This window comes from Silurus meridionalis, chromosome 6, assembly GCF_014805685.1.
Source record: "Silurus meridionalis isolate SWU-2019-XX chromosome 6, ASM1480568v1, whole genome shotgun sequence".
NCBI lineage: Eukaryota > Metazoa > Chordata > Actinopteri > Siluriformes > Siluridae > Silurus > Silurus meridionalis.
The window spans coordinates 12821561-12833615 of NC_060889.1; the positions used below are offsets into that span (position 1 = coordinate 12821561).

The 12055-nt window shown below is 36.8% G+C and overlaps 1 protein-coding gene across 1 annotated transcript in view; it reads right to left on the reverse strand.

Moving 5' to 3' along the window:
* The window catches only part of dock11 (dedicator of cytokinesis 11), a 67958-nt gene that overhangs the window by 9437 nt on the left and 46466 nt on the right, over window positions 1-12055 (reverse strand). The window contains 10 exon segments of the mRNA XM_046850970.1: window positions 788-910; window positions 1079-1185; window positions 1760-1817; window positions 6897-7112; window positions 7898-8011; window positions 9895-10077; window positions 10256-10393; window positions 10482-10597; window positions 10771-10913; window positions 11148-11195. Coding sequence (XP_046706926.1) covers window positions 788-910; window positions 1079-1185; window positions 1760-1817; window positions 6897-7112; window positions 7898-8011; window positions 9895-10077; window positions 10256-10393; window positions 10482-10597; window positions 10771-10913; window positions 11148-11195 — 1246 coding nt within the window.

Consider the following 12055-nt stretch of genomic DNA (forward strand, 5'->3'; position numbering starts at 1 on the left):
TCCACATATTAGCCGCTTCGTTGTTTAAGCCGTTGTTCAAAGCGTGGGAAAAAAGTAGCGGATTATAGTCCGGATAATACGGTATACTATAGAATTTATATAGTAATCAATTATAATCTATTATAGCCTTTTCTATCATCATTTTACTTACAAAATTTGTAAACACTCCGATACTAATATTTTTTTGTGGCAATTTAATTACAACCTTTATTTATAAATTGTGTAAATTTGGAAACGGATTTCCTATTTTTTTTTAAGAAACCAAAGTGAGTCTTCTAATGCATTTTCAAAAGTAGTATTTCTGTAGGATATTACACACAGGAAAAATGTCAGAAATGTTTATGACAACAGTGTTAACTTTACAATATGGGTGTACAGTCCTGAGAATTGTATTTTATGTAATTGTAAAAAAAAGTGTACATGCAGTTAATTCAGGTTAATCTATAGTTCACCTTAAAGTTTGCACAGAAAAGGCTGCTCATAAAACCAAGAGATAAAGCTACATCATCATCTGAATATTCCTCTAGTGATTATAAAAGACATAAGCTCTTACGAAAACCCTGACTATTTCAGGCGCCCTAATGTCTAGAATCTTTTTTTTTTTTTATATATATGACATGTTGACATAACCCTGTTCCACATTTTCACTTGTTTACGTGCTATAACTAAACTGAGATAAAGCGAAAGGAAAGAGCAGTAATGGTCTGCTCTTTTATTCACTTGCGTGTGACGCGGTGTCATTTGCAACCACATTTACAATAGCGGTAAACTATTTACTTTCTCTTACCTCAAACTCATGGCGCTTTTCATACACTGGAATTATGAGCCGGGCAATGTACGTGATAAGCTCAAACCGTTCAGCTTTCCAGAGGCCTTCAACACACACTTCCAGCTGCTCTACCAGAACATCCTGTTACACACACACACAAACACACACACACACACACATCAGTGTAACTGTGGTTTTATCGTTTGAAAAGGACACGAATAAAAGAAACAACTTGTTCAACTTGTTTCTTATTTCTTTGTGTACAACTTTCACCTTTTCAAAAACACAAATAAACAGTTCATGTTTTACCTCGCTGTAGTATACATCTTGCATGCCCGAGTCTTCTTTCATAGCAGCCTCCTCGTCTATGTTAAAAGTGATCTTCTTAAAAGCTGCCAGGCCACTCGGGAACAGTTCTAAGACCAGACAACAATAATATCCTACAGTAAATAGCTGATTTTTGTACATCATATTCTGAGTAGTGGATTGTGCATGTTTCCAGTTAAAAATACACCTGGTCCCTGGTTGCCTTTTGTGCCTTATACTGTACATGCAGCAAAGGCCCTTGTGTGCTCCAATAAATGAATTCAATCTGTTTTTCTAGCTCTGCAAAACCTAAAAATACCCCATGAATAGCATGTGTATTGTAGTTATAAACCACAGGACAGATAATCACATTTAAATTTCACAGATTAAAATATCTTGATATACCAAGAAATAAAAAAAATGCCTAGGTAACGCATAACAAATGTCCAGTGTCGAGACTTGATGCAAGAATTTGAATACATATTGTAAGCTGGGAAAGGACATGCAAAGTGGCTTGGAGGTAAAAAGGGACTGAAATGTCTTTATTTTGTGTTTTCAATGTAACCTTTTTTTTGTGCTCCATCACCACATAGTGCAACAACAACGGTTGTGCGTAAACTATTTGAATTAACGTAAAAGTGGTTACATGTATTTTTTTAATGAATGAAAAAGAAGACAACTTACTTTTTCTGAACAAATACTCTGCCATTAAAGCTGCAATGTGGACATAACACATAGCTGCCTGCAAACACAAAAGATTACACAACTAATGTTAATCGACAGGATGGGGACTGTTTCGAGATATTCTGTATAAAATGTTCATTAGCATATGAATGGCAAAATAAACTCATACATGCATATTCTAGAAAAGTAAGACTTGCAAGAAGAGGGAGATCGAAACTTTTCACTTTGCCTAGAAAATATGTGATTAGAAATGTATTTTGTGTTTTAGACAAACAAAATCAGCTTTAAAATATATATATATTTTTTTTATTTAAATATTAGACTGCAGGAGGTCGATAGAATTCTTTAGCCAGAAATCCTAAGACCACTATAAATAAGATTTTCCTATGAGCATTCCAAATTTACTGTGCAAATATAAGCAACAGCTGACTTTTTACGATATGTATATACAAGCATAGATTTTAGGGAAAAAAAATCGTTTATTTTTTTATTTTTTTTATAAATTACAAATTGGGTGGTCCTCGCTTCTATAAACAAACAAACAAAAACAAATTCCCCTCAAAAAATTAATAATTAATTCCGAAACCAGGTGAGTTCTATAAAAAGCAGAACTTTTGGCAGCTTGGGGTTCTGGAGTGCTCTGGTGTATGCCAAGAAGGAAGGAAATCAGCCATGACCTCAGAGATACAATTGTTGTGAAAGACCGACAAAATCCTAGGAAAAAAAAATTACTTCACCTGATTGTTTCTGAATGTGGCTCCTATATGTTATTGAAACACATATTTTATATTATATTTATATTATATTATATGTCTGGTTTCTGAATAGGGAAATATTTGGGGTCTTTTAGGAGGAAAAAAGTACACGTTGAAATCTGGTGCGCTTTTTTTTTTGTCGCCTGAGGGAACTTATGTTAATAGAGATTAATGTTGAATACACAACAGTTTTGTTTAGACCCTGATAAATACAAAAACATTTAATGGAGGGTGAACATATTTTTCTCTTTAACTGTAATTAGTTAGAGTCTATAAAATATGTATATGTATGAATATATAACTAGGAAAGATATATATGTACCCATGACAACATATTCATAATAATTCAGGATAGATTAAAAATCCTAAAGAGGTAGAAGAGTAAGAAGGTTCTTTTCTCCTTAGTTAACACACCGTACTGGTTTGGGCATGCCCTTCGTGCAATGACTGGAATGCATAAATAAATAAGTTACAGCTGTGTACAAGATAAACCTGAAACCATGCTGCACTGCATGCACATGATAAACAGAATTGTGCAAAAGTTAGAGACCTCTACTTTTTTTAATAATTAGTGATTCGATCCTGATTGGTAATTAGTTTTTGGTAAACAATAATGATAGGATAAAATTGTAGATAATTAATAGTAGATATGATAGTAAAAATCCATTTTAGTCAAGAACTTTGTATACCTTTTTTAAGCAGGACAAAATTACAAATATCAGCAGTATTAAAAGGGACTGAATACTGTACTGAATGCTGTATTATAAGAATTCCCATCAGTATTGTTTGTCACCCTATACACTATATAGACAAAAAGTGTCGGGACGTTTGACTTTTCCAGCCGTGTGTAGTTCCTTCCAAAATGTTAGCATTATTTTAGATTCACACAATTGTATAGGATGTTTTTGGATGGGGAAGCATTTCAATTGTCCCCTCAGCTGAACAAGCACACACAAACCTTTTCCAGCACCCAGCACCTTTTCACCCTTCCCATAAAGCGATCTACATGAAGATATGGTTTTCATGAGTTGGAGGAAAGGATCTTTAGTGGCCTGCTATAGAGCTCTGACCTCAACCCTATTGAACACCTGTGGGATAACTTGGAATGCTGACTGCACCTCAGGCCTCTTCACCCTACATCAGTAACTGACTTTACTAATGCTCTTGTGGGGGAATGAGCACAAATCTCCACAAACACACTCCAAAATCTAGTGGAACATAGTGGAGGTAGAGGTTATAACCGCAAATAGGGACAAAATCTATAAAGGGAGGTCTGAAAAGCACAAATGAATCTGATAGTCAGGGGTCAACAAGTGTAATTAACAACACTATTAACAATGCCATTGTGGCTAAAAAAAAAAAAATAGAACATTTGTAGTGTAGCACACAGACATATAACATTTGCTTACACAGCTGACTGACTTTGTTTTTATATCCTGTTTCTCTGGAAAATGGATGTTTTCACATGCAAATCTGTCCAAATGTGTAAGATGTTATCAATCCCCAAAGCAGTCCAGAGTACTGGTCCCTTGGAACTGGTACTGGTTGTCTTGAAAACAGGGGCTTGGATCTCACTTTATCTGCTTTCAGTGCTATCAATTGTGTAATGTTGTTCATTCAATTCAAGTTTTGTGATGATGGAGACAGAGTTGCTATAAAAATGCCTTACAGATATAAAAAATATAGCTTTTTTTAATTATGAAAAGTTTGTGTAAAATATGACCACAAAACTGAAAAAGATAACAGCATCAAATAGGATATCCTAAACCAGATCACACGTTATTAAATAATACTCATTTTTAATCTTTGACTCTTATTGAATTATGTAAAGTCAATTAGAAATACTACATGATTGGACTGTGTTGCTAATAAGTTCTTATATAGAATAATTGCAGCAGTTGACCAGAAGATTGTTCAATAAGAAAAGTGACACATGGCTTCGGTTTCTTTGGTGTTTGTGTGTATATTATACAATACACATAATTATTAAATATATGGCATATATAATACACAATGATTCCAATATTCTATCATTTATAGCCATTTAATAATATTTTACTGTATTGTGAATTTTAAGTGTATGGTTTCCTACTCACCCAAAAAAAAACATAATAAAGTTTTTAGAGATGACCTAATATAATTTCACACAACATAATCAAAACATCTAGGCTAGAGAAATAACAAATGTACATAATTAAAGTTAACATGATTTTGTATCACCCTGTCTAAAACACAATAATATTGAATTGGCTCTATTAAAGCAAACAATTCACATAGGACCAATGATCAAAATTCAGTTAAACAAATCCAAATATTTCTATGTTTGTTTTGGCCTGACCATAAGTTTTGTAGGCGCTTTTTAAACAACACGTTCCACATTTTGTCCCCAATTTGCCGTTGTTAGACTGTAACCTTTACTCTTCTGGGAAGATGTTCTACTAGAATCTCCAGTGTGGTTGTGGCCACAAGAATGTTAGTCATGTCCTGATGTACAGTGAGGACCTATTAGGGGTGCAGTCAGCAGGCCAATTCATCCCAAAGGTGTTCAAAAGGGTTCTACAGCAGGCCACTCAAAATCCCTCACTCCAAACCCATGTAAACCATATATTAATGAAGCACTCTTTGTGCACAGGGGCATTGTCAAGTTGAAACAGGTTTGTGTCTCCTAATTTAAGTGACGTTTAAAGCATCCAAAGCAATCCTATACAATTGTGTGCCTCCAACTTTGCAGTAACAACTGGGGCTCGAACCACATATGGCTGGGAAAGTCAGGTGTCCCAATAATTTTGTATATACAGGGAGTGCAGAATTATTAGGCAAGTTGTATTTTTGAGGATTAATTTTATTTGAGGATTTAATTTGAACAACAACCATGTTCTCAATGAACACAAAAAACTCATTAATATCAAAGCTGAATATTTTTGGAAGTAGTTTTTAGTTTTAGCTATTTTAGGGGGATATCTGTGTGTGCAGGTGACTATTACTGTGCATAATTATTAGGCAACTTAACAAAAAACAAATTCATACCCATTTCAATTATTTATTTTTACCAGTGAAACCAATATAACATCTCAACATTCACAAATATACATTTCTGACATTCAAAAACCAAACAAAAACAAATCAGTGACCAATATAGCCACCTTTCTTTGCAAGGACACTCAAAAGCCTGCCATCCATGGATTCTGTCAGTGTTTTGATCTGTTCACCATCAACATTGCAGCAGCAACCACAGCCTCCCAGACACTGTTCAGAGAGGTGTACTGTTTTCCTCCTTGTAAATCGCACATTTGATGATGGACCACAGGTTCTCAATGGGGTTCAGATCAGGTGAACAAGGAGGCCATATCATTAGATTTTCTTCTTTTATACCCTTTCTTGCCAGCCACGCTGTGGAGTACTTGGACGGTGTGATGGAGCATTGTCCTGCATGAAAATCATGTTTTTCTTGAAGGATGCAGACTTCTTCCTGTACCACTGCTTGAAGAAGGTGTCTTCCAGAAACTGGCAGTAGGACTGGGAGTTCAGCTTGACTCCATCCTCAACCCGAAAAGGCCCCACAAGCTCATCTTTGATGATACCAGCCCAAACCAGTACTCCACCTCCACCTTGCTGGCGCCTGAGTCGGACTGGAGCTCTCTGCCCTTTACCAATCCAGCCACGGGCCCATCCATCTGGCCCATCAAGACTCACTCTCATTTCATCAGTCCATAAAACCTTAGAAAAATCAGTCTTGAGATATTTCTTGGCCCAGTCTTGACGTTTCAGCTTGTGTGTCTTGTTCAGTGGTGGTCGACTTTCTGCCTTTCTTACCTTGGCCATGTCTCTGAGTATTGCACACCTTGTGCTTTTGGGCACTCAGTGATGTTGCAGCTCTGAAATATGGCCAAACTGGTGGCAAGTGGCATCTTGGCAGCTGCACGCTTGACTTTTCTCAGTTCACGGGCAGTTATTTTGCGCCTTGGTTTTTCCACACGCTTCTTGCGACCCTGTTGACTATTTTGAATGAAACGCTTGATTGTTCGATGATCACGCTTCAGAAGCTTGGCTATTTTAAGACTGCTGCATCCCTCTGCAATATATCTCACTATTTTTGACTTTTCTGAGCCTGTCAAGTCCTTCTTTTGACCCATTTTGCCAAAGGAAAGGAAGTTGCCTAATAATTATGCACACCTGATATAGGGTGTTGATGTCATTAGACCACACCCCTTCTCATTACAGAGATGCACATCACCTAATATGCTTAATTGGTAGTAGGCTTTCCAGCCTATACAGCTTGGAGTAAGACAACATGCATAACGAGGATGATGTGGTCAAAATACTCATTTGCCTAATAATTCTGCACTCCTGTATATATGTATATACAAACCGTTCATACATACCTCTGAGGTGTCTCCGTTTTTGAGGTGCGCTCGTGCCATGCTGTCCAACCAGGTGCGTCTGAGCTCAGGTGTGCTGGCGTAGGAGCGAGCCAGACTATACTGTAGATCCAGCAGCATTTCTGGGTCCTTCTCATGCTCACGCATTTGAGCTGTGGCCATCAGCACGGTACGGATGCGCATCGTGAGGCCCTTCACTTCTGTTGGAAATGATGTGGACTAAACATACACAGATTTTTGTAGAAAATGTTATGTATGAAAACATTCGAAACATTTACAACCTTTAAAGTAGTCACATTGAATAACGATAAAAATGCAATAGTAGAATTGGAAATCAGAGAATATATGGAATTTGAATATACTAATCATTGAATATTGAATATTTTCCAATAGCAGCACATCCAAAGGTTTAAGGATGTTTGTCATGTACATACTACATGCATGTAATGTAATGTAGAGAACCGATTTATTTTCTCTTGTACCACAGCAGTTTGATAACAATTCAAACATTGAAGTTCTTAAGGCAAAAAAAAGAAGAAGGTTAGCTTGTCATGAGAAACCGGAAAGTTCTTTGTTCTGATATCTTACCCATTGCAGAAAACTTGCTGACTGCTACAAACCACTGACAAAGGATACTTCTTTTTTTATATAATGTAAGATAAACATCCCCTTACAGAAAGCCTAACCAGATCAACTAATATATACATTTGTTTGCCATATAACACCCTGTAAATGAAGTGCATCTATAGAAAAATATATCCAAACGTGCATTAACATAAAAATGTGATTTGAATTCAAGTTGGCAAGTGCTGTACTCCATGCTGCTACTGAAAATAAACATGTACTGCTCAGTCAATATCACGACCAAACAGATCAGAATATTCAACAAGATACAATAGTTTCTGATTAGCCCCTGCCAATGTGGATATTAACTTAACTCAAAAGGATTACTGAAATTAGGCAGAACTAGTTCTATGATTTAGCTTGAAAATACTGCGATATACCTTCATGGCCTTATCACTGTTGGCAAAGTTGTTGATGATAGATAATGATTCCTGGAAACGTGAACTTCCTGTCAGGGCCACGTCTGCAATTAACTGGCTCACAGCAATGATGATCTTGGGAGGAAGAAGAACCAAAAACAAACAAACAAAAAATGTAAATATACTGCACTTACATAACAAACCAAGACCCACTCTAATTATGGATATTTCCGAAAACGCATACGTGAGTTTTGTCCAGAGCCCAAAATTCCTTCGGGTCACCTTCGGAAGAAATGTGAAATAAATGTAGCTTTTTTTTATGTGAATAGGAAAAAACTTTTTCCCCTTAGATTCTGATGAATTTCAGCCTGTGAATGCTTATTGCTGTTCTGTACATGATAGAAATGTTCCACAACTCCTTTGTCTAGGTTGGTAAAATGTAGTATGCAATATTATTATTACATTAAATTTTTTTATCATTACACTCTCCTGAGCAGTTGTGAAGATGGCCCACACTTTACTGCTTGGGCACTGAACCCACTGCTCAGATAGTACAAGCCACACTGCGAATAAAAGAAGACACATGTGCAACCATTATGCAGTAGTTCCCAGTAGTGCCATGGACACGGTAAGGTGCCCAAACCATATCAACATGTTCACCAATTCAGGGGAGTAAAAGCATACTCATGGCTTTTGAGGTTTAGTTAGCTTTTCACATAAAAAAAAACCAGGCAACCATATAAAGTACAGTAACCTCGTTTCCAAAACCTTGGCTACATCGTGATATCCTATCTATGAGATACACTAACAAGACATCATGTACCCTTAACAAAAAGCCCTCCTGTGGTATTTTCCCCATCAAGTTTCAATGCACACAATCACATTTTTTTCCACATACAATCTTCCACATCCTGGATGAAACCTACAATGTTTCTCTTGAATCCTAGTTTAATGATTTGATTGAATTGCCTTTCCAGAAGCCTGGCATAGAACTTTTTTAAAAAACTTGAAAGTTTAATTCCCATTATTACAACACCTTTTTAAAAAAATATGGATCTGTTTTGTCAGTCCAAGAGCACTGCACCAGACCTTCAAACAACATCCTAATCACACATCCTCAACCTCATCTGGTACTTCTGGCATGTCTCCTGCTGTGAGATTTCTGGCATGTCTCCTGAAGTGAGAGCATGCAAGAGAGAGCGCTGCATTTCTGCATTTCCCAGTAATTGCTAAGCAGTGCCTTCTGAGGCAATGAACTGTGTTCAAAGAGCATCTTTAGGAACAAGAAAAAGTATTTTCAATGCCCTCTCTCTGAACTTCTCTAGTTGCTGAGCTTTAGCTTCTGCAACTGCTTTTGCCAAGCTCTTGTGGCACCCTAATAAATATAAGAGCACTTGGAGGTCTCAGTCTCCAACTCGACAACTGTCCTTCCTCCTGATGACCGCCTCACTTTATTTTGCAGGCAGTAAACTCACAAGATGATTCCGTTATGCCATTTCTGGAAGAACCTGTCATTGGTACATGGGCGCCACAGTCACCACACCCTAGAATGTGGAAACCAACTTTAGGCCTGGATAACTTATATATAGGCAGTGTACATGTAAACTTTTTTTGTATGCACTAATTATTCTAACCTATTTGGCTGAAATGCATTAAAAATTATTTCTTTTCTACGTTTCCATGTAGATTGAGATATTTGAACTATAATGTAGTGTATATTATAAAGTGATATAAGTGTACACCCTAATTTTTGCAAACCAAATTTGCATTAATACCAAGTTGTTCCGCTCTTTGATGGTAAAGCAGCCTATTCTCTTCTATATAGGCTTTACTCTACAGTTTGCGTGTTTTATCATTAAATCATTGTGTTATTTTTAAATCGTTTGTTTTTTTAAGGCTGACAAACAATTAAATAATATGAATGCCTGAAGACATTGATGGCAAACCGTTGATTTGGAAAACAAAAGCTGTTTACGTGTCTCAAAAAGACACTACAGAGAAAAAAACCCCTGCTGTACCTGTAAGTGCATGCGCAAAAAGCTCCTCCTCTTGGTGTACTCAAAGTTGTTCTTCATGAGGAGGTAGAGCAGGCCTGCTGCCTCTCCACGTACACTTCCCAGTTTAGACATGCAGCACTTTAGCACCTCGTAACACAACGAGCTACACAAGGTCACGCGGCCCTTGAAGAGAGTCACCTGAAACTGCATGCAACCATCAAAAATGCCATTTGAATAAAAAATATTGCAATCATGACCTCTGGTATAAGTGCTTGCAGAATAAACTATAAAAACAATTCCCCATAAATATAGACATTACATGTATAGTTCCCTTTATACACAAGAGACATCATTGTGTTTGTGTGTGTGTGTGTGTGTTCACCTTGGAAATAAAAGATCGTAAAGATGCAAAGACGTGTCGGAATGCCACTTCTGACTGTCCAACTTTAAGGAAGGTGAGATAAATATCAAACACTTTCTTCATCAGAGGGTTGTGGCCATCACTCTCTAAAAGCTGGTTCTGTAGGCACCGATTTACAAAATATTATGCACAACGCCCAATAGCACAAACCAATCCTGAGAAATTAGCTAGTTTTTTTTTGTGCTACCTTAAAACTCTGACTGAAGAGTGAGAGTGTGTCCAGCACAATGAGGCAAGCTTCGGTAGAGATGTTACCCTCTAACAGGGCCTGATGGTTCATTTCAGCTTCTGTTGAGCCGCCACCTAAAATATCAATCAGGTGTATATTCATTCTATTCGTCATGTGCTGCAGTGTTTAGACTCAATGTAACAAATGGCCAAGTGGATGGAGAATAAATGAGTTTTTCCCAGAAAAAAATATTGTTATGAGCTGCAATATGCATGAACTATGTTCTTTTGAGAACAAGGCTCAGTACCTGTGTTGAGTGTATGAGAGGCCTCCAGGGTGTTAAACTGCTGCAGGCTGGTCTGAATTAGACTGGAGCGCCCACGCATCACAGGCATCGTCTGAGACTTCCTATCTGAGGAAAAGGCCCTCGAAACCCAAGATTCCTGAAACCTACACAGACAACACACACAAAGAGGTGTACAAAAAGCACTAATACCAAAGTACAATAAAAAATATATTCTATATAAACAAAACCTGATTGTATATTCTGTGATTGTGACATAACATGAGATGGCACAGCTTGTATTTTTGAAAAGTCATTAAACATTTATTATTAATTAACAGCAAAAATACAAACAAACAAAAAAAAAAAACAAAAAAAAAACAGTACAATACAGTTCTTACCTGTTTATGTTCCTCTTACCAACAAAACGAAACTGAACCAAAGAAATCCTGCCCAAAACACAAGAGGTACTTCATTAGAATAAAAAAACTAGGAACGGATTAATTAAAGTTACAGTGAGTTAAAAAATCATTAGCAATTTGGTATATAAACAAAAAAGAAAACAGTGAAAATAAATTATTTGTGGTTATTCAGCTAAATCTAACAAAAGTGTATTGAATTCTATTAAACAGGAGTGAAAACATTCAATGTCTATATTCCTATTGCTGTATAAAAACATTAAATTCTGCCTGGATATAAGTGGAGTGACATGAGTTTAGGTTCCTTTCTTCTGGGCTAGCTTTATCTCTTGGTGGTGGTTATGAAACTTATGGAATTTGCCCTAAGCTCCTACAAACCAGTTATTTATGTATTCCGCTATCAGGAGGACTAGCGGCTGTTTGGCTAATGACAAACCAGATAGCTTGTGATCTCACATGTGGAAGCGCTAGGATTAAAAATCATCTATTAGACAATCCATCGGAACCCTGTATAGACTATAAAGTTCAGAGAACATTTTATCAATGTCCTTCGAAATCTGTTACTGCAGCATTATATGGCAACCATAAAATTAGTATGGACCAATAAACTTTGAAGTCGTTTTTACATAAATTGGAAAGCACAAAATCGCAAGCAATGTTGAGTTGGATGAACAAACTTGAGAAGTGGCTGAACAATCAGAGACATCATGTTTCTGAGATCTGTGTACCTACTGGGTTGATAAAGACAGACAGCAAATGTGCTGGCTCACAGTGAGCCTATAACCGGACATTGTCAATTTCACAAGATGGTGTTTAAGTTCATTTGGAACACCTACAGCAAAGTGTAAGTCACTCTGTTTGCAAACAAACACAATTCACAGATAAGGCAG